The following is a 23,112-nucleotide window of genomic DNA, read 5'->3' as shown; positions in this document are numbered from 1 at the left end:
GAGGGAATTATAACCTGTAGCTGTAAGCAATGAGCTCTTAGAACTGCACTAATTGTTTAGAACTGGACATTATGGTCCCCATTTATCAATCCTTGGAGAGTGATAAATGGCATGGTGATAAAGTACCAGCCAATCGTCTCCTAACTGCCATGTTACAGGATGTGTTTGAAAAATGACAGTTACTAGCTAATTGGTTGGTACTTTATCACCGTGCTATTTATTACTCTACAAGGCTTATAAATCTGGGCCTATATTATCCCCATCTGGGCCTATATTATCCCCTGGAAACAAAAAGGTTAAATTATATAGATGGTTTGTCATACAAACTTCCATTAGATGACCATACAGAGGAGATGGGTCATCCGTTGCTAATGGATGGCACAGGATTTCAGCATCAGCCTAGGAAGTGGTGCTTTGCAGTAATAAGTGTGGTTACGCTAAGGAGCTCTATACCATAACTCCAGAGTTTAACAAGTTGGGTGTGTGAATGTCTGCTCATATAGAGGACAACTTGACTTCCGTAACCTTCCTTCATCCACAGTCTCTCATCGCTGCTCTGTACCGTTGGGGACCCCGATCCTTCTGCTGTAACTACCTTCCTCCATTCCCTCTGTAGCATGCAGCCCTGCCCTTACTAATGTAATCACACCAAGCACAGATCACTGCATCAAGCATGACCAGCACTCTATCATCTCCTGCTGCTGTGATCATTCTGATTGGCTGAAATACAGGATACACACACTTAAAAATATACCTTAAAAATGGATTGCATGCATTAAGATAGTGAATCTTTATCGATTAGTTAAGGCCGTTGTGAGTTTAATTGATCCAGAGATTGTATCCGATTCCTACTTTCGGGGTCAAGTATAATTTCTTACTCCCTTGTGAAGCTAAATTGGAAACGGTCACACTGAGGATTTACTTTTTGTCCTTCCTGTTGATCAATACAATTGGAATTTATAAAAGTTTAAACTGAATAGAATTGTTTCTTTTTGTGTCCCCCCCAATTAGCCATAAAACGATTGGAGAGCCACAGGTTACCTAACACTGGTCTATAGCCCAAATATTGCATTATTCTAAACAGCCATTGTTATCTTCGAGTTTTCAGAAGTAGTTTGGGGCTTATTTTACTGGGGAAGTAAGAAATCTGTTCTTTGACATTGTCGCTACCATCGATAGTCGGCTGGGAATATGTGATGGTCTTAGCATCAGTGGTGTAAATTAAGAGATCCAATTGTGGAGGTTTGCACATTTGCTGCGCCATCAATGATAGTTCAGCCATCAATGGTAGAACCTTTTGATGTACAACCCTATTCTAGGCTATTGTGGAGAGCAAGCTTGATAGGCAGGGTGATGAAGCTCTGATTGAACCCGTGCTAGGGTGTGTGGCTACACCCTGTTGGTGGTACTTTGTAGATGTTGTGCACTGAGAGTGTCATGGTTACGCCTGCTCGATGCTTTCTGGCTCCCAATGAGGCCCAAACTCCTTAGTGTCCACATCCCCCCCCCCCTCCCCCATATCTCTGCTCTACTGTTGTGTAGGGATGTGTTGGTTAGTACTGCATTGTGGAATGGCCAGTAAGTTGTATACTTCTAGACACTTTTATTAAAGGTCTAGATGACACTGATCTGAACTTCAGGCTTGAAACTTGCTAAAACGAAGGTTGGCATTTTTCTGTTTTTTTTGTGACAAGCGCCTTATTAATCCTATGATATAATACCTAGTGGTATAATTGTATGTGTGGTCTCTCCTGGGAAAATTACCATAGTTAAAGTTGGATCAGCCTAACAGGAAATATTTTGCTACTGGATGTAGAAAGGGCCACCTCCTCAGAAGACATGGGATCTCCTAAAGTTCAGAAGGACATAGGCATTATACAAGGATTGAGTGCTGTTTGGTCAGATTAGTAAAGTGTTAACTTTCATGTGGCTTAACCGATGTGGCTTAACAAGAAGGTCAAGGCAGAAATGGATAAAAAGAAACGTGCTTTCAAAGCATTTAAATCTAATGGAAAGGAGGAGTCATTCCAGTATTTACAAGGAATGCAATAAAAATTTCAAAAAAGCAATAAGAGCAGCTAAAATGGAAAATGAAAAGCAAATCGCTATAGAGCGTAAAACCAATCCTAAAAAGTTTTTTAATAAATAAACAGTAAAAGGTTGAAAAGGGAGAACATAGGTCCAATAAAAGATGAATTTGGAGTATTGATAAGTGATGACGAAATAAAAGCGGAAATGCTGATCAAATTTTTTTCATCAGTGTTCACCAGAGAAGAACTGATGGTGGGAGTAGTGCATAGCGATAGTGACAGTAATGATTCGTGGTTAGATACTTGTTTAAGTGAAAAAGTAGTCCAGGAGAGACTAAGCAAAATTAAGATTAATAAATCTCCTGGTCTTGATGGACTTCACCCGAGGGTTCTTATGGAGCTTAGGTCACAACTAGCAAGACCCCTATACTTAATTTCTCTGACGTCCTAGTGGATGCTGGGGACTCCGTAAGGACCATGGGGAATAGACGGCTCCGCAGGAGACTGGGCACATCTAAAGAAAGATTTAGGACTATCTGGTGTGCACTGGCTCCTCCCCCTATGACCCTCCTCCAAGCCTCAGTTAGATTTCTGTGCCCGGCTGAGCTGGATGCACACTAGGGGCTCTCCTGAGCTCCTAGAAGAAAGTATAGTTTAGGTTTTTTATTTTCAGTGAGACCTGCTGGCAACAGGCTCACTGTAACGAGGGACTAAGGGGAGAAGAAGCGAACCTACCTAAGTGGTGGTAGCTTGGGCTTCTTAGGCTACTGGACACCATTAGCTCCAGAGGGATCGAACACAGGACCCGACCTCGTCGTCCGTTCCCGGAGCCGCGCCGCCGTCCCCCTTACAGAGCCAGAAACAAAAAGGTGGTCCGGAAAATCGGCGGCTGAAGACTTCTGTCTTCTCCAAGGTAGCGCACAGCACAGCAGCTGTGCGCCATTGCTCCTCATGCACACCACACACTGCGGTCACTGATGGGTGCAGGGCGCTGGGGGGGGGGGCGCCCTGAGCAGCAATAATAACACCTTGGCTGGCAAAACTAACACCATATATAGCCCTAGAGGCTATATAGGTGTATATTAACCCCTGCCAGAAACGATAAAATAGCGGGAGAAAGCCCGCCGAAAAAGGGCCGGAGCCAACTCCCTCAGCACACTGGCGCCATTATTCCCTCACAGCTTCGCTGGAAGGAAGCTCCCTGGCTCTCCCCTGCAGTCCTGCACTACAGAAAGGGTAAAAAAGAGGGGGGGGCACAATTTAGGCGCAGTATATATATATATATATATATATATATATAGGCAGCTATAGGGGAAAACACTCTGTATAGTGATATCCCTGTGTTATATAGCGCCCTGGTGTGTGCTGGCATACTCTCCCTCTGTCTCCCCAAAGGGCTTTGTGGGGTCCTGTCCTCTGTAAGAGCATTCCCTGTGTGTCTGCTGTGTGTCGGTACTGCTGTGTCGACATGTATGATGAGGATAATGATGTGGAGGCGGAGCAAATGCCTGTGAATGTGATGTCACCCCCTGCGGGGTCGACACCAGTGTGGATGGACTTATGGAAGTAATTACGTGACAGTGTCAGCTCCTTACATAAAAGGTTTGACGACATAGGACAGCCGGCTACTCAGCTTGTGCCTGTCCAAGCGTCTCAAATGTCATCAGGGGCTATAAAACGCCCGCTACCTCAGATGACAGATACAGATGTCGACACGGATACCGACTCCAGTGTCGACGATGATGAGACGAGTGTACCCTCCAATAGATCCACCCGTTATATGATTGAGGCTATGAAAAATGTATTACACATTTCTGATGATACCCCAGGTACCACAAAAAAGGGTATTATGTTTGGTGAGAAAAAACTACCAGTAGTTTTTCCTGCATCTGACGAATTAAATGAGGTGTGTGAGGAAGCGTGGACTTCCCCAGATAAGAAATAATTCATTTCTAAACGGTTAATGGCTGCGTACCCTTTCCCGCCAGAGGATAGGTCACGCTGGGAAACACCCCCTAGGGTAGATAAAGCACTGACACGCTTATCAAAGAAGGTGGCACTACCGTCTCCGGATACGGCCGCCCTAAAAGAACCTGCTGATAGAAAGCTGGAAAGTACCCTAAAAGCTATATACACACACACTGGCATTATATTGAGACCCGCTATTGCATCAGCTTGGATGTGCAGTGCTGCTGCTGCGTGGTCAGACTCCCTGTCGGAAAACATTGATACCATGGATAGGGACAATATTTTGCTAACGATTGACCATATAAAAGACGCGGTCTTATACATGCGTGATGCACAGAGGGATATTTGCCGGCTGGCATCAAAAATAAGCGCTATGTCCATTGCCGCCAGACGGGGGTTATGGACTAGGCAATGGTCAGGTGATGCCGACTCCAAGCGGCACATGGAAGTTTTACCCTATAAAGGGGTGGAACTTTTTGGGGAAGGTCTTTCAGACCTCGTTTCCACAGCTACTGCTGGGAAATCGACTTTTTTGCCACAGGCTACCCCACAGCAAAAGAAAGCACCGTATTATCAGGTACAGTCCTTTCGGCCCCAGAAAAATAAGCGGGCTAGAGGCTCATCCTTTCTGCCGAGGGGCAGAGGAAGGGGGAAAAAGCTGCAGCACACAGCTAGTTCCCAGGAGCAGAAGTCCTCCCCTGCGTCCGGTAAGTCCACAGCATGACGCTGGGGCTGCTCAGGCGGAATCGGGAACGGTGAGGGCACGTCTCAGGTTTTTCAGCACACAGTGGGCTCTCTCACAAGTGGATCCCTGGGTCCTTCAAGTAGTATCTCAGGGGTACAGGCTGGAATTCGAGACGTCTCCCCCCCGCCGTTTCCTAAAATCTGCCTTGCCGGCAACTCCCTCTGCCAGGGAGGCAGTGTTGGTGGCTATTCAAAAACTGTATTCACAGAAAGTGATCGTCAAGGTACCCCTCCTTCAGCAAGGAAAGGGTTACTACTCCACAATGTTTGTGGTACCGAAACCGGACGGTTCGGTGAGACCCATCTTAAATTTAAAAGCCTTGAACACTTATATCAAAAGGTTCAAGTTCAAGATGTAATCGCTCAGGGTGGTTATTGCGAGCCTGGAGGAGGGGGATTACATGGTATCCCTGGACATCAAGGATGCGTACCTGCATGTCCCCATTTACCCTCCGCACCAGGAGTACCTCAGATTTGTGGTACAGGACTGTCACTATCAGTTCCAGACGCTGCCGTTTGGGTTATCCACGGCACCGAGGGTCTTTACCAAGGTAATGGCCGAAATGATGATACTCCTTCGCAAGAAGGGAGTTTTAATTATCCCGTACTTGGATGATCTCCTGATAAAGGCGAGGTCCAAAGAACAGTTGATAGTGGGGGTGGCACTTTCTCAGGAAGTGCTACAACAGCACGGCTGGATTCTAAACATTCCAAAGTCACAGCTGGTCCCGACGACACGTCTTCTGTTCCTGGGAATGATTCTGGACACAGACCAGAAAAGAGTGTTTCTTCCACTGGAAAAAGCAGAGGAATTGTCATCTCTGGTCAGAGACATCCTAAAACCAGGAAAAGTGTCGGTACATCAATGCACACGAGTCCTGGGAAAAATGGTAGCTTCGTACGAAGCAATTCCATTCGGAAGGTTCCACACAAGGACGTTCCAGTGGGACCTGTTGGACAAATGGTCCGGGTCCCATCTCCAGATGCAACAGCGGATAACCCTATCGGCCAGAACCAGGGTGTCGCTGCTGTGGTGGCTGCAGAGGGCTCATCTACTAGAGGGCCGCAGATTCGGAATACAGGACTGGGTCCTGGTGACCACGGATGCCAGCCTTCGGGGCTGGGGGGCAGTTACAAAGGGAAGAAATTTCCAAGGACTGTGGTCAAATCAGGAGATTTCTCTTCACATAAATATCCTGGAGCTAAGGGCCATTTACAATGCCCTAAGCCAGGCAAGACCCCTGCTTCAAAACCAGCCGGTACTGATCCAGTCAGACAACATCACGGCGGTCGCCCATGTAAACAGACAGGGCGGCACGAGAAGCAGGATGGCGATGGCAGAAGCCACAAGGATTCTCAGATGGGCAGAGAATCATGTGTTAGCACTGACGGCAGTGTTCATTCCGGGAGTGGACAACTGGGAAGCAGACTTCCTCAGCAGGCACGACCTCCACCCGGGAGAATGGGGACTTCATCCAGATGTCTTCCAAATGCTGGTCAACCGGTGGGAAAAACCACAGGTAGACATGATGGCGTCCCGCCTCAACAAGAAGTTGAAAAGATATTGCGCCCAGTTAAGAGACCCTCAGGCGATAGCGGTGGACGCTCTAGTGACACCATGGGTGTACCAGTCGGTTTATGTGTTTCCTCCTCTACCTCTCATACCCAAGGTACTGAGAATAATAAGAAGGCGAGGAGTGAAAACCATGCTCGTGGTTCCGGATTGGCCAAGAAGAGCTTGGTACCCAGAACTTCAAGAGATGCTTACAGAGGACCCTTGGCCTCTGCCGCTCAGACAAGACCTGCTGCAGCAGGGACCCTGTCTGTTCCAAGACTTACCGCGGCTGCGTTTGACGGCATGGCGGTTGAACACCGGATCCTGAAGGAAAAGGGTATTCCGGAGGAAGTTATCCCTACCCTGATCAAAGCCAGGAAGGATGTCACCGCAAGACATTATCACCGCATTTGGCGAAAATATGTTGCTTGGTGTGAGGCCATGAAGGCCCCGACGGAGGAATTTCAACTGGGTCGATTCCTGCATTTCCTGCAAGCAGGGGTGACGTTGGGCCTCAAATTGGGGTCCATAAAGGTCCAGATTTCGGCTCTGTCGATTTTCTTCCAAAAAGAACTGGCTTCACTGCCCGAAGTTCAGACTTTTGTCAAAGGAGTACTGCATATTCAGCCTCCTTTTCTGCCCCCAGTGGCACCTTGGGATCTCAATGTGGTTTTGGCATTCCTGAAATCACATTGGTTCGAACCACTTAAGACTGTGGATTTAAAATATCTCACGTGGAAAGTGGTCATGCTGTTGGCCTTGGCGTCGGCCAGGCGGGTTTCAGAATTGGCGGCTTTGTCTTGTAAAAGCCCTTATCTGATTTTCCATATGGATAGGGGAGAATTGAGGACTCGTCCTCAGTTTCTCCCAAAGGTGGTCTCGGCTTTTCACTTGAACCAACCTATTGTGGTGCCTGCGGCTACTAGGGACTTGGAGGATTCCAAGTTGCTGGACGTAGTCAGGGCCCTAAAAATATATATTTCCAGGACGGCTGGAGTCAGAAAGACTGACTCGCTGTTTATCCTGTATGCACCCACCAAGCTGGGTGCTCCTGCTTCTAAGCAGTCTATTGCGCGCTGGATTTGTAGCACTATTCAGCTGGCGCATTCTGCGGTAGGCTTACCGCAGCCTAAATCTGTAAAAGCCCATTCCACACGGAAGGTGGGCTCATCTTGGGCGGCTGCCCGAGGGGTCTCGGCTTTACAACTTTGCCGAGCAGCTACTTGGTCGGGGGCAAACACGTTTGCAAAATTCTACAAATTTGATACCCTGGCTGAGGAGGACCTGGAATTCTCTCATTCGGTGCTGCAGAGTCATCCGCACTCTCCCGCCCGTTTGGGAGCTTTGGTATAATCCCCATGGTCCTTACGGAGTCCCCAGCATCCACTAGGACGTCAGAGAAAATAAGAATTTACTCACCGGTAATTCTATTTCTCGTAGTCCGTAGTGGATGCTGGGCGCCCATCCCAAGTGCGGATTGTCTGCAATATCTGTACATAGTTATTGTTACAAAAATCGGGTTTTGTTGTGAGCCATCTCTTCAGAGGCTCCATTTGTTATCATACTGTTAACCGGGGTTCCTATCACGTGTTATATGGTGTGATTGGTGTGGCTGGTATGAGTCTTACCCGGGATTCAAAAATCCTTCCTTATTGTGTCAGCTCTTCCGGGCACAGTTCCTAACTGAGGCTTGGAGGAGGGTCATAGGGGGAGGAGCCAGTGCACACCAGATAGTCATAAATCTTTCTTTAGATGTGCCCAGTCTCCTGCGGAGCCGTCTATTCCCCATGGTCCTTACGGAGTCCCCAGCATCCACTACGGACTACGAGAAATAGAATTACCGGTGAGTAAATTCTTATTTTTCAATAGTTCAATTAGATCAGGCATGGTACTGAAGGGTTGGCGTATAGTTGAGGTAGTGCTATTATTTAAAAAGGGATCCAAAAATCATCCGGGTAACTACAGACCGGTTAGTTAGACGTTTATAGTGGGGAAAATATTGGAAGGAATTCTAAGGGATAGCATACAGGAGTATCTACAGACCGCTAAGATTATTAGCAAGAACCAGCATGGGTTTGTGAGGGACAGATCATGTCAAACTAACTTAATTAGCTTCTACGAGGAAGTGAGCGATAATCTTGACCAGGGAAAAGCAGTGGATGTGGTCTTCCTAGATTTTGCAAAAGCCTTCGATACAGTGCCTCACAGGAGACTGCTCATCAAATTAAAGGAGCTTGGCCTAGTAAAAACGGTTTGTACATGGATAAGTAACTGGCTGGATAACAGGGTACAGCGAGTAGTGGTCAACGGGAAGTCCTCAAGCTGGACCCCAGTAGTCAGCGGAATACCACAAGGGTTCGTACTCGGGCCACTACTGTTCAAAATATTTATCAATGACCTAGAAATAGGCCTGGAAAGCACAGTGTCAATCTTTGCAGATGATACTAAACTGTGTAGGGTAATTAATTCGGATATAGATGTGGAGTCTCTGCAGAATGATTTATCTAAACTTGAAATCTGGGTGTCTAAATGGAGAATGAGGTTCAATATAGAAAAATGCAAGGTTAGGCATTTCGGGACTAAAAACAAATTGCATCCTACATATTAAATGGGGAAAGTCTAGGGGTAACAGTATTGGAAAAAGATTTGGGGGTACTCATTGATAATAGGCTTAATAACCATGTACAATGTCAAAGCTCAGTAAAGAAGGCAAGTAAGGTGCTAGAGTGCATAAACCGGGGAATTGAGACAAGGGACGAGGATGTAATCCTGCCGGTGTACAAATCATTGGTACGTCCGCACCTGGAATATTGTGTTCAGTTTTGGGCTCCACTGTATAAAAAAAGAAAAGATATCGGTGAACTCGAAAGGGTTCAAAGGCGTGCTACTATATTGATTAAAGGGCTAGGGGGACTGGATACGAGGAAAGTCTTACTAAGATGCATATGTATACACTGGAAAAGAGGCGTCTAAGAGGAGACATTATTAATATCTTCAAATATGTAAAGGGACATTACAAAGAGTTATCAGAGGAATTTTTTATTAAAAGAACTCTGTATAGGTCGTGTGGGCACTCACTGAGGCTGGAGGAGATAAAATTCCGTACGCAATGGAGGAAAGGGTTCTTCACTGTTAGGGCAATAAGGATTTGGAACGCCCTGCCAGGGAAGGTGGTAATGGCGCACTCTGTAAATGCATTTAAAAATGGATTGGATACATTTCTGATTGAAAATGATATCCAAGGTTATAACATTTAAAATATTGACGTTGATCTGGGTGTAACATGATTTATAGTTAACTAGTCATAAAATATAACTTCAGCAGGTACATTATGATCAACTCAACTTAATACAGAATACAGGTTGAACACAATGGGCATATTGCCTCTGTACAACCTAAATTACTATGTGACAGGAGCATGTTTTCGCCATCACTTGTTAGGAAGGGATTGTTACTAATTAAGATGGTATTATGTATCTTCCTGTTGGTTCCATTGGCTTCCTGCTGAGATTGGAAAAAGACATGCTGCTTAATCTTTCTATGATGATGTTTGTTTATAACATTTATTAATCTTGTAGCGGGGGGCATGACTTTGCACTTTCTTCATTAAAATCTGACCTGCGACCCAGGTAAATCTGTTGCATAATTCCGTTATAGATTCTATAGCATGTTCAGAATCTCCATGCGGGTAGACCCATTTCTCCATCATGGCCCAGGTCACCAGTCAACCCATGATTTTACACCATTTGTCCCCAGTTTTCAGAGTTGGGAGTGCTGAACAGAGAAAACAGTGTGAGAAACCATTACCAAGTTCACTCGTATGGGAAATAATGGAGTAGAACTTAGTGTTCTGGTTGAACCGGGCCATAATGGGCGGCTCTGGTACAATGGAGGGATTAACCTGATGAACTTGGCTGAAGTTACGTTTTTTGAATAATACTAATCTGCTTAAATTCAAATAGTTCATCGTTTATGAATCAACTTTTTCTATCTTTCTCTTATATTTTATGTCACCGCACCATTTTATTACTCCCTTTTTTTCATGGATAACATTGGAAGTCTGTTCTAGAAAGAAATCACAATAAAGACTCTTTCTGGCTTGGTAATATACAAGTCTGTGCCTAGAAGGGCAACTAAAATGGTGCATGGCCTACATCACAAAACTTACCCGGAAAGGCTATAAGATCTTAACATGTATAGTATGGAGGAGAGAAGGGAAAGGGGGGACATGATAGAAACTTTCAAATATATCAAGGGTCTTAACAAATTTCAGGAGGGAAACATTCTTCAAAGGAAGAGACGTATTAGAGCTCGAGGACATACACTGAGACTGGAGGGAGGGAGGGAGGTTCAGGGGAAATTTAAGGAAAAATGACTTCACAGAAAGGGTAGTGGATAAGTGGAATAGCCTCCCATCAGAGGTGGTAGAGGCTAAAGGCCCATACACACTTGACGATGCACACATCGTTAACGACTTCCCTTGAACTTCCCTTGAACAGCTGAGCAAACGACATGAGCATACACACTACCAACGACCAAAGACAAAAGACCAAAGACGAAAGACCAAAGACCATAGACCATTCATCGTTGAAGCATCCAAGCTGAACAGTTTATTAAAATAATGAGCTGGGAACAGGGCTGGTGAACAGTGGCTTGGTCGTTGGTCTTTCACACCATACACATTCAACGACGTCTCTGGTCGGTAACGACCATAGTGGAAATTAAGCATACATGCTCCACAGATAAGCGAGGGTCATTAACGTCCCGCGGGGCCGCGCATCGGTGGTCGTCGGATGCATACACACTTGACGATATAATGAGCGACGTCGTAGATGAGGGCTGAAATGAACGACGTCGTTCATTTTATCGTCAAGTGTGTATGGGCCTTAAGACTGGAGAGCAATTTAAACATGCTTGGGATAGGCATATGAATATCCTTACAAAGAATTAAGGTTCAAAAAGGGTTGAGATTACCTAAAGGATAAAAAAAAAAGGGGCAGACTAGATGGGCCAAGTGGTTCTTATCTGCCGTCAAATTCTATGTTTCTATGTTACTTGTGGATTAATGCTACTACTTGCCCCATGAAGTTCCTTTACCTGTCTCCATGAACAGTTAAAGAGAAGTTGGGTTTTAGGTGAGAGGTGAGCTGTTAGGTGCGTTATTATATTGGGGGTCATTCCGAGTTGATCGCTCGCTAGCAGTTTTTAGCAGCCGTGCAGACGCTATGCCGCCGCCCACTGGGGAGTGTATTTTAGCTTAGCAGAAGTGCGAACGCACGTGCAGCCGACCGCCTGCAAAAACAGTTTGTGCAGTTTCAGAGTAGCTCTGAACCCACTCAGCGCTTGCGATCACTTCAGCCTATTCGTGTCCGGATTTGACGTCGTACACCCGCCCAGCCATGCCTGCGTTTTTTCAGACACGCCTGCGTTTTTGCAAACCCTCCCTGAAAACGGTCCGTTGACACCCAGAAACGCCCCCTTCCTGTCAATCTTCTTGCGGCCGTCAGTGCGACTGAAAAATTTGCTAGAACCTGAGCACAACCACAAAGGGCTTTGTACCCGTACGTTGCGCGTGCGCATTGCGGGGCATACGCATGCGCAGAAATGCCGTTTTTTTTCACTTGATCGCTGCGCTGCGAAAATCGGCAGCGAACGATCAACTCGGAATGACCCCCTTTGTGTGTGGAGTATACTGTATGGTGCATAGAAGCTAGTAGCACTCCCCACTATGTGATATTCATTATTAAATTGTTTAGCCTGAGATTAATCCTGGTGTTTATAGTATATTGTGTAGCTCTAATTTGGTCTCGTTAATAAAGATTTAAGGAAGAGAAATGAAAATCCTATTTTAATACAGGTTGAGTATCCCATATCCAAATATTCCGAAATACGGAATATTCCGAAATACGGACTTTTTTGAGTGAGACTGAGATAGTGAAACCTTTGTTTTCTGATGGCTCAATGTACACAAACTTTGTTTAATACACAAAGTTATTAAAAATATTGTATTAAATGACCTTCAGGCTGTGTGTATAAGGTGTATATGAAACATAAATGAATTGTGTGAATGTAGACACACTGTGTTTAATGCACAAAGTTATAAAAAATATTGGCTAAAATTACCTTCTGGCTGTGTGTATAAGGTGTATATGTAACATAAATGCATTCTGTGCTTAGACTTAGGTCCCATCACCATGATATCTCATTATGGTATGCAATTATTCCAAAATACGGAAAAATCCCATTTCCAAAATACCTCCGGTCCCAAGCATTTTGGATAAGGGAGACTCAACCTGTAGTACTCTGCTCTTATAATGCAGTGTGTCGCTGCATTTTAAGGGCCCAGGGACACTTTTTAAGGCCCCAGGAACGTGTCCTGTTTCCTCTCCTAATGTATACCTGCTTTCCTTCTTATGATCTCAGAACACTTTTAATTAAAATGAAATGAGTTATTTTAAAGTTGTCTCCCGGCACTTTAAGCAGTGTAGAGGAAAGTTGTCTCCCGGCACTTTAAGCAGTGTAGAGGAACCTGTAGCTAGCACGCTGGGCTCCGATTTGGGGGAGGAGAGGGGGGAGCGGTTCTACTTTTTAAATGGATTACAGCCTTTCAGTATGACACAGAAATGTAATCTAGGTTCCCAGTCATATGTAATGTTTACTGTGCAGCCGATCGCTGCTAGGTGTTGTATGTGCCCCAGTCCTTTCCTGCATGTTCACAATCTTAACGTTTGTTTTCTTAAGGACCAAACTAACGAGGACAAGCACGCGGATGGACTCATAGTAAGTTTCTACCTAATGTTTTACTTCCCTTTTACTCCTGCAGAACACTCACCTGACCTCTGAGACCTGATCTGCTTCCCCCTTCCTCTCCATACCTCCACCTACTTCTCCAATCATTCCTCCACAGTGATTATTTCAGGACAGTCTCTTACTTCAAGGCTATTGGGCACCTTTGTTTTTGTGCATTGATATGTTTTCGGGGGTTAGATCCACTGCCACTTGGCTTGAAACCAGATTGGTAATCTGTGGCTCCCCAACACCTACAGCCATCCATACAACTGGGGGCCACACCACACGGCTCTCACCGCTTGGTTTTAAACAGACTGAGACAGATGGAAGATTTGACCAGGTGCCACTGGAGTTGGCTGAGATTTCAGATCTCATAAAACTGCATGTGACCCTTTTACAACCAGATGTTTGTCATATCTGATAATCTTATGCTGACTGGCTTCTGGCTACAATGTGTAGCAGTATTTAGTTTGATTTATTATGTTACTGGAGGCTAAAGCCTTTCTTAGAATATTGTTCGATAAAATCCAGGAGCCAGATAACAGGAGGAGTCTAGAATTTTGGGCAATTGCTGCTTGTTTCAGTGTGTGTTTGTCTTACCGTCACTTTATGTATATAGGGTTTAGTAGCCATATTGACATGTTGGGGGTTTCTGAACAAATAACTAATTAATCAGTGATTACCAAGTATTAGCAGGCATATCGGGGTGTTTTTTACTTTAAAAAAGAAAAAAAAAAAGAAGTTTCATTATCGCATTGTTTTTAAATGGGATTTAGGTATCTCTCCCTCTCCCCTGCTTCCATGTTCCGCTTCCTTATATAGCAAATACATGGGCTCGACCATGCATAATACCTATAGGTACAGTACAAACTACATGTCACTGAGTTTATTCTGCCCAGTTGAAAGATAATACGTATAATAGAAAAATTCTATTCTGAGCTGTTGAGTCAGACTGGGCGGCTTTAGCTCTCCCCTGCTATGTAAACTGCAGCGTTGTCTTCAGATATTCTGTGCATCCAGCTTCCGGTAACAGGGGGTCCCTGGTGAGCCACCCCACCAGCTTACTACTGGGGGGAAGCAGTGCATAAAAAGGCTTTTACATCTATTGTAGCCTATATCTGATTGGTGGGGAAAAAAATGAACAAATGTTTTTGAGGGCCTTTTTTTTGGGGGGGGGGGGTGATTTACATTGTTTGGTTATCCTTTAATCAATACGACCTGTCCTTTACCTGTGTCACTACAATACAATGTTTTAGAACCCAATGGCTACTTTCTACACTATACTGTAGTTTGTTTATCCTTTTTGTTTTCTTTGTTTTTCTTTGGGCACATAAACTGTTAAATGTGTTTGTTGAGTTTGTAAACTTTTTATCGCTGGTGTTTGTATAGTCACACCGTGTCACCTTTCAAATAGGTGTAGTTATCAAGTGTTGCTCAACTGTTTTGCAAGCACTGTGCAAAAAAGGAACTATGATCAGATCATTTTCCTTGTAAAATAATCACCGTAATTGGATCATGCGGTTCTGTATTATGCAGATTTGTAGGTTCTTAAAGGATACGTGTCCGAGAGAATTAGTAAACGGAATATTTAAGGGTTTGAGGATAGAATGTTTGCATAACACAATAATTAAATGCCCTTTTTCATTGAAATGGGCAAAAAATTGTGATGCATTTAATAGAAATTGAACTGCAAACTGGGCCGGAATGATTTATATCCATTTACCAAAATTTGCATTGAATAGACACTTACATCCAAATGTTTAGTATTTGTATTGTATGCAGGAATATACATTTTATGTGTTATGTTCTGTCTTTTGTCTCTGAGTCACAATAATTACGTGGGAGGTGAGAGCTTTGTTTACATACATGAAGCTGCCACAATTGGTCATCACTGATTCTTCCTGTACCTCCCCTTTCCTACTCACCCTTCCCTGCACACAAATAACTGATGAGAAAGAGGTACAACTGTCTACAGCTGGATAGTGGGGTGGTGCAGGTACTGGTGGGGGTTAGCGATTTTTAGGCTCCGATATAGGAAACAGGTCCTATCTGGATAGATAACAAGAACAATGGGTGTGCTTGAAATTGAATATAGAACTGCTGCATGTAGCAGGCTCTGTCACGGAATGTATTTAATGGCAATATATGTACAGGTAAATCTCTTTATAACTCCATTAGATGAGTCCTATGAGGATGTTTTCAGAAATACTGTAGTAACAGTGTGCCTTTAAGTAGAAATGGTAGTTGCTGGTTTGCACACATGGACCTGGAGCTTAAAGTGATAAAAGGTCTATTGAAAGAAGTGGAGGGGCTATGACCTGTGCTGTGTGGGTGTGGTCATCATCGTGGGCGTGTACACCCCATACACTGTCAGCCCAGTATCTCCCTGAATGTGTACACGCAGCAGATGCATCATTTCATGAGGAAATATAGCTAAATGATTTATGGCTGGCAGTGTGACCAAATGGATGACTGGTCGTCATTATAATCTCAGGATGATCAGCCTATTTCTATATGGAGGCCTGGGGTTTCTTGTGCATATTACATGAATGTAGCTCATTGCGCTTACCTGTATTAATATGAGGCAACCTCCTAGGAGATCCCTTGAAGCAGCTTTTACTGTTGCCACTTGCCTGGAAGACGACAGCCCATAACTGCTTCTTGTTGATCAGTGAAGAAGACCTCTGTCATCTCTAGGTCTATCCATACCTGCACATGCAGCAGTACCTAAAACACCCAGTTGGCTTTTCAAGTTGCTGCATGCATAAGTGATTGCAAACCAACATCTAATCGGGAATCATAGAAAATCTGTTTTGTCAGTGACCACTGTCTTCCAACGTCCGTATACATCTATATCACATGCTTTGTGCGATCCAGTATCTCTTCTTAAGCAATCCAAGCTGTTCGGTTTTGTGTCGGATCAGGGTGGCATCAAGAGACTGGGTCTGCCCTTGTATGGGCATCTTTATATATTGTTCTGTGTCTCCTGTGCCTCGCATAGGAGCCATGTTCATTGTTTGATAATAAAAGGTTACAAAGCATCCTCACACTCCAGAACCTGTCCGTATGCAGCACTGGGGAAAGTGTACTACGGCCTGTCATTTCTTTACTGGTTACCATAGATGTCATTATATAAACCATTGTCCTGTATGGGAGCTGTCACGGACCGCGGGCGCCTCACTCTCCGGATACACCAATCCGAGAGTTGCACCAGCGCCGTGCGAATCTCCGCTGCCACCAGCAAAGACTTCTCAACGTATTGCGGACGTTGCAGGTGTCTTTAGCTTCACCTGTGATCACCAATCTCAATATCTCATGAAAGCCATAGGTAACGTACTTCACTTGGCTTGACTTGGGTTCAAGAACACAGCAGTCAGATCTAATTATATGTTTATTATAATCAAGAAATATCTTCGGGTTTATAATGGTAAAAAGATTACAAAGAATATAAGGAGTTTAGAAAACATATACAGGTTACTAGCAGTCTCAATAAACAAAAAGAGAATAATTTCAGAAGTCTAACTTACTCAACCTCAGTTAGCTTTCTGTGTGGAGGGATCTCACAATGGAAGATATATATGGTGCATTCCCAGCACCTGGCTGCTTCCCTCAGAGAATGAACAAGACAGTGTGTGTGTGAGGGACAGATATAGCCCCCTCATAGCTGCAGGCCCCCCACCCTTTCTTTAACTCTCTCAATGCTGGGTACCTGAGCAGTAACAACCAGACTTCATTTGGTTTCACTTTCAACAACTGTCTTCCTTTTAAGTTTCAAGAGGTCAGGTTTCTTGGCCTGGCCTGGCTTGTGGTAATGTTGTTTATAGCTTCTTAGATAAGGTAAGAGCCATAAACTAACCTCTGACTCTCCCACTATACATCAGTGTCCTCTACTCCCATATCTATGTAACTATGGGTTCATTTAAAGGACAGGTTGGAAACCATTTTGTGTCACAGACTCCATTACAATATACATGTACACATTACATACAATTCTTATATCGCTGGATACAAATGAATGTCCTATTTGCCACAGGAGCTATAGAGATCCTGATCATGTAGAGTACACCTGTGTGCCGATAATTTACTGATTCACTTAATAGGACACGTGGGGAATAACTATCTTGTAAAACATAATAGAGTTTTGATGAATGGCAATTTTTTTATTTTGCTATATCTTCCATGGCAGCAAAAACACATAGTACTTGTGAACACGTATTTACAGGCGATTTATTCCAGTGACCAGCACTGTAAGTGTATAAAACAAACACATTGTAAAATGAAAAATGGCCCATTAGTTTTCAGGGTGATGTTCTGTGTTTACAAGACGGTGATAAGATGCCAATATATGTTTTACTATTGCACCTGTCCATGCAGCCTGTCAGTTTGTGTACGTATCTCTCTCTGTGAATCTGTTCACCATGAATTTGATGCATCATTGGTCTTATCTATTTGTATCTATGTGAAGGCTTGCCGGCCCCCCGAGTCCAGGTCAGACTTGCCGGCCCCCCGAGTCCAGGTCAGACTTGCCGGCCCCCCGAGTCCAGGTCAGACTTGCCGGCCCCCCGAGTCCAGGTCAGACTTGCCGGCCCCCCGAGTCCAGGTCAGACTTGCCGGCCCCCCGAGTCCAGGTCAGACTTGCCGGCCCCCCGAGTCCAGGCCAGACTTGCCGGCCCCCCGAGTCCAGGCCAGACTTGCCGGCCCCCCGAGTCCAGGCCAGACTTGCCGGCCCCCCGAGTCCAGGCCAGACTTGCAGACCCCCCCCACCCGAGTCCGGGCCAGACTTGCAGACCCCCCCCACCCGAGTCCGGGGCAGACTTGCAGACCCCCCCACCCGAGTCCGGGGCAGACTTGCCGCCCCACCCCCTGAATCCAGGGCAGACTTGCCGATCCCCCGGCTCCAGGGCAGTCTTGCTGCGCCCCCCTCCCCCGACTTAGGACTGACTTGCCGGCATTGGGATCCCGTCAGCTGGTATTTTGACTGCATCCCTTTCCGGCCCCCCACTCCGGACAGGCTTGCTGGGCCCTCCACCCCAGGACAGGCTTGCTAGGCCCTCCACCCCAGGACAAGCTTGCTGGGCCCTCCACCCCAGGACAGGCTTGCTGGGCCCTCCACCCCAGGACAGGCTTGCTGGGCCCTCCACCCCAGGACAGGCTTGCTGGGCCCTCCACCCCAGGATAGGCTTGCCCCCCCTTCCCTCCCCTCTCCACTCCAAGACAGACTTGCACCCCTCCCTCCACTCCCCCCACTCCAGGACAGACTTGCTGGCCTCCCACTCCAGGCCAGGACAGACTTGCTGGCCTCCCACTCCAGGCCAGGACAGACTTGCCGGCCTCCCACTCCAGGACATCAATATTTACTTTTCATTTTTTACTGTAGCCTCAGCTTGTCAGGTTGAAAGGCTGGAGAGTTGTATCTTCTGATTTCTGAATGGTGTAATGTGCAGCAGATGTTGATCAGATCCTTCTGATTATCCTGATATGTATTTTGTGCAATGGCCAACTGTGGGTTTCTCTTGTCTTTGGTAAAATGAAGGCCATGCATCGTAATAGCTCTAGCTGGTGCTGCATCTACTTTTTTTTTTTTTTATGAAACAATTGTCTACTACTATTACTGTGATGACATTATGCTGTGATTCAGCAGCGTCTTCATAGCCTCAAGCTACTTGTGATGTTTTTATGTTTTGTGTGATGACTGTGAATATTAACTTGTTTCTTTTCAAGTTTTTATTTGCTGGCTGGCTAAAGAAATGAAAAAATGTGTCTGACATATTTATCCATCATTCGTATTCCTGCATTTGCTGCCATAAGCATTGTAAGAGAGTTATATATATTAAGGGGCCCATACATCTGAGGCTGATTTCCCCGATCCGGCAATTGGAAAGGCTGATTGTTGGGAATTTGGGCAATTCGGAATGTTAAAAATCCCTGATTTGACGATCCCGATAATTTTTAGGTCGGGATAGGCATGTCAGGGAAATTTAACATGTAGACCATGCCCCGATTCCCCCGACCCTGGCATTTGGGATTTGCTACAATCCACTTCATATGTATGGGGGCCTTTAGTTACTGGTATTACTTTGTGTTCGGCCTCCTAAAGGTGACTAGTTAAGTGTGTGATCTTCCATGACCTTTATTTTCCTTGTCCATAAAAAACACTTTCTGTCCACAGTCTGTATTGGAGATTGAAGCCTCGTATTACCTTCACGTGTCCACACAGCATCCCTCTCTGACACGTGTGTCTATGCTTGTCTTTCACAGAGCACCATAAATCCTGTGGATTCTATTTACCAGCCAAGTCCGTTGGAGCCTGCTGTGATTTGCACCATGCCAACACAAACCGTTCCTTTGCCAGGTATAGATGTTCTCCTGTGCCTCCTTGCAGACCATATCTAGGTGTCTGTAGCTTTCCTCTTTAGGTGGGGAACACAGGGGTGCCTGCTGTGTGGTAAGGACGTGAATATCATGGGTTAGGCAACATACGGCGTTACAGCTGCTGTGGAACTATACATCCCAGCATGTCTCACCACACTTTTAGCATGTCGTAACAGCAAAGATGTGGCATGCTGGGATATGTAGTTCCTAGAGTGCCACACGTTTACCTACCTATGTGATAAACAGTTCTCGTGCACTACAGACCTGGAAACAAAATGTTTCCTTTGCGGTTCTAAGTACTGTGAAGACCTCTATTTGCATGAACAGTCACAGGCCTTGCAGGGATCTTGATTTTTGTATCAAATAGATAAAATAAGTGAATCCATCTCCCTGTTTAATTGTAGAGACATTGCCCTGTGTGTGTACTAGGTTCATTCTGCTAATGGTAAAATTACATTATCTTTCAGAATCCGTGCAGGTTGGTAAAGGAGATCCACGCCCATCTTCACTGGCTGTCGGGCCTGTAGGGACCACCCTTGGGAACCATCAAACTCCCTCTCCCAACAGCACAGGTAGGACCTGTGCTTCCCAATGAGGATCGTTTGCCGTGAAGCTTGTTAATCTTTTAACGTGTTCTCTGCTATTTGAATGTAAGAAATGTGCTGCAGACAGCAAGCGAGGATTTGTTTCATTTCTTACTGGATCAGTAAATTAGGAGTTTTGAGGTTAAACTGACACCTGTACTTTTTTTTTCCTCTTCTTTTTTTTTTTTTTTTTCTACCCTAAATTACGATGCAGCATTGTGCAGACTGAGCGGATAGGCACCAATTCCCCAGGCTGAAATATACATGGGTGCACAAAGCATCCTTCTAACATTAGCAGTAGTGCGCCTCTGGGATGCCAGCTGTTGGATAACCCCGGTTCCAGGAATTGGATGTGTGAGGATTACAGCTGCACAGACTAATGATGTGATCCTTTCTCTGTACAGGGAGTGGTCAGTCTGTTCCCAGCAGCAGTCTGACGTCCCCCAGCCATGTCAATCTATCTCCTAACACCGTCCCAGATTTCTCCTACTCCAGCAGCGAGGATGAATTCTACGATGCCGATGAATTTTACCAGAACACCACATCGCCAAAGCGCTGCATTGAGTAAGTGTCGCCCCTACCGATAGCATGAAACTCCGCTCCCCATCACTTGTCTGATTCACTACTAGTGAAATCCCTTCTGTTGCATCTTGTTTCTCCTGTGCTATTCCCTCTTTTTTATGAAATCTAGGTTGACCTACATAGATGAAAAGTTGCCCAGATTTGCACAGTTTACTCAGTCTTCTTTCCTCCACCTGAAGCAGCATCTGAGTGTCTTTCCTCATCACCTAGAGTGCACTCACAGTGCAGCGTTTATATATAAACATGTTAGTAAGGAGGGGGCAGAGTTGCTGTCCCTGTTAGTGGATAATAATTTGTCTGTTGTTATATTTTAGTAACTGTAATCAGTGCAGATTGTCATTGTGCTAAAGCAGTAGGTACGAGGAAAATGGTGTTTATAGGGTTGATTGCATGAACCTGGTTAATTGGCTGAATCCTGGGACAGCTATCTATGAGTGAGGCCTGACTGCTGTAAAAGGCTTTTGCAGAAACCCAGTGGTCCTGAGATTAAAAAGCATCTTCGAAATGTAATTACAAAGAAACTAAACTTTAGTGCCCAAACTCTGTCCTCTAGTCATCCTAGCAGTCCAGGTTTTAAAGGGTGTGTTATGATAGGTAGACAGTCATACACCCCCCCCCCCCCCTTCATCCTCCTCCGTCTTCCCGCAGCCTAACCCTAATGTCCGCATACTGAAAATGTCGATATTAACAAGGTCCAGGAGGGAAGCATTCTACAAATGAGGAGAAGTATTAGAACACCCAGGGCATGCACTGAGACTGAGGGGGAAATTTGAGGAAAAGTTACTTCACAGAAAGGGTAGTGGACACGTAGAATAGCCTCCCATCAGAGGTGGTAGAGGCTAATACAGTAGAGCAATTTAAACATGCATGAGATAGACAAGGATATCCTTACAAATAAATAAGGATCAAATAGGGTTTGAGGTAAAAATTATGGTAAAAAAGGGGCAGACTAGATGGGCCAAGTGGTTCTTATCTGCCGTCAAATTCTATGTTTCTCTGACGTCCTAGTGGATGCTGGGAACTCCGTAAGGACCATGGGGAATAGCGGCTCCGCAGGAGACTGGGCACAAAAAGTAAAAGCTTTAGACTAGCTGGTGTGCACTGGCTCCTCCCCCTATGACCCTCCTCCAAGCCTCAGTTAGTTAGATTTTTGTGCCCGAACGAGAAGGGTGCAAGCTAGGTGGCTCTCCTGAGCTGCTTAGAAGTAAAAGTTTAAATAGGTTTTTTATTTTCAGTGAGTCCTGCTGGCAACAGGCTCACTGCATCGTGGGACTAAGGGGAGAAGAAGCGAACTCACCTGACTGCAGAGTGGATTGGGCTTCTTGGCTACTGGACATTAGCTCCAGAGGGACGATCACAGGTTCAGCCTGGATGGGTCCCGGAGCCGCGCCGCCGGCCCCCTTACAGAGCCAGAAGAGCGAAGAGGTCCGGAGAAAGCGGCGGCAGAAGACGTTCCTGTCTTCAGATAAGGTAGCGCACAGCACTGCAGCTGTGCCCCATTGCTCTCAGCACACTTCACACTCCGGTCACTGAGGGTGCAGGGCGCTGGGGGGGAGCGCCCTGAGACGCAATAAAAACGATATAAAAACCTTATATGGCTAAAAAAAATGCATCACATATATAGCTCCTAGGCTATATGGATGCATTTATCGCCTGCCAGTTTCCTGAAAAAAGCGGGAGAAAAGGCCGCCGTGAAGGGGGCGGAGCCTTTCTCCTCAGCACACAAGCGCCATTTTCTTTCACAGCTCCGCTGGAAGGACGGCTCCCTGACTCTCCCCTGCAGTCCTGCACTACAGAAACAGGGTAAAACAGAGAGGGGGGCACTATTGGCAGCTAATATATAAATACAGCAGCTATAACAGGGAGTAACACTTATATAAGGTTATCCCTGTATATATATAGCGCTCTGGTGTGTGCTGGCAAACTCTCCCTCTGTCTCCCCAAAGGGCTAGTGGGGTCCTGTCCTCTATCAGAGCATTCCCTGTGTGTGTGCTGGGTGTCGGTACGATTGTGTCGACATGTATGAAGAGGAAAATGATGTGGAAGCAGAGCAATTGCCTGTGTTAGTGATGTCACCCCCTAGGGAGTCGACACCTGACTGGATGGTAGTAATTAAAGAATTACGTGACAATGTCAGCACTTTGCAAACAACTGTTGACGACATGAGACAGCCGACAAATCAATTAGTGCCTGTTCAGGCGTCTCGGACACCGACAGGGGCGCTAAAACGCCCGTTACCTCAGATGGTCGACACAGACCCTGACACGGATACTGAATCCAGTGTCGACGGTGACGAGACAAACGTAATGTCCAGTAGGGCCACACGTTACATGATCACGGCAATGAAGGAGGCATTGAACATTTCTGACACTACAAGTACCACAAAAAAGGGTATTATGTGGGGTGTGAAAAAACTACCAGTGGTTTTTCCTGAGTCAGATGAATTAAATGAGGTGTGTGATAAAGCGTGGGTTTCCCCCGATAAAAA

At 45.5% G+C, this 23,112-nt stretch overlaps 1 protein-coding gene across 4 annotated transcripts in view; it reads left to right on the top strand.

Annotated features, from left to right (window-relative positions):
- Positions 1–23,112, top strand: part of OSBPL9 (oxysterol binding protein like 9) — a 274,510-nt gene that overhangs the window by 178,580 nt on the left and 72,818 nt on the right. For 3 of the 4 annotated variants that reach the window (XM_063939546.1, XM_063939545.1, XM_063939547.1), the window contains 4 exons: positions 13,039–13,077; positions 19,345–19,438; positions 19,926–20,030; positions 20,447–20,606. In XM_063939546.1, the coding sequence (XP_063795616.1) occupies positions 13,039–13,077; positions 19,345–19,438; positions 19,926–20,030; positions 20,447–20,606 (398 nt within the window). The remainder of the gene's footprint in view (positions 1–13,038; positions 13,078–19,344; positions 19,439–19,925; positions 20,031–20,446; positions 20,607–23,112) is intronic. The other variant, XM_063939548.1, reaches the window with a different exon arrangement.

The sequence above is a fragment of the Pseudophryne corroboree genome, chromosome 9 (genome assembly GCF_028390025.1).
Source record: "Pseudophryne corroboree isolate aPseCor3 chromosome 9, aPseCor3.hap2, whole genome shotgun sequence".
Taxonomy (NCBI): Eukaryota; Metazoa; Chordata; class Amphibia; order Anura; family Myobatrachidae; genus Pseudophryne; species Pseudophryne corroboree.
The sequence above is the reverse complement of the archived record's forward strand: the minus strand, read 5'-3'. Positions and strand labels throughout refer to the sequence as shown.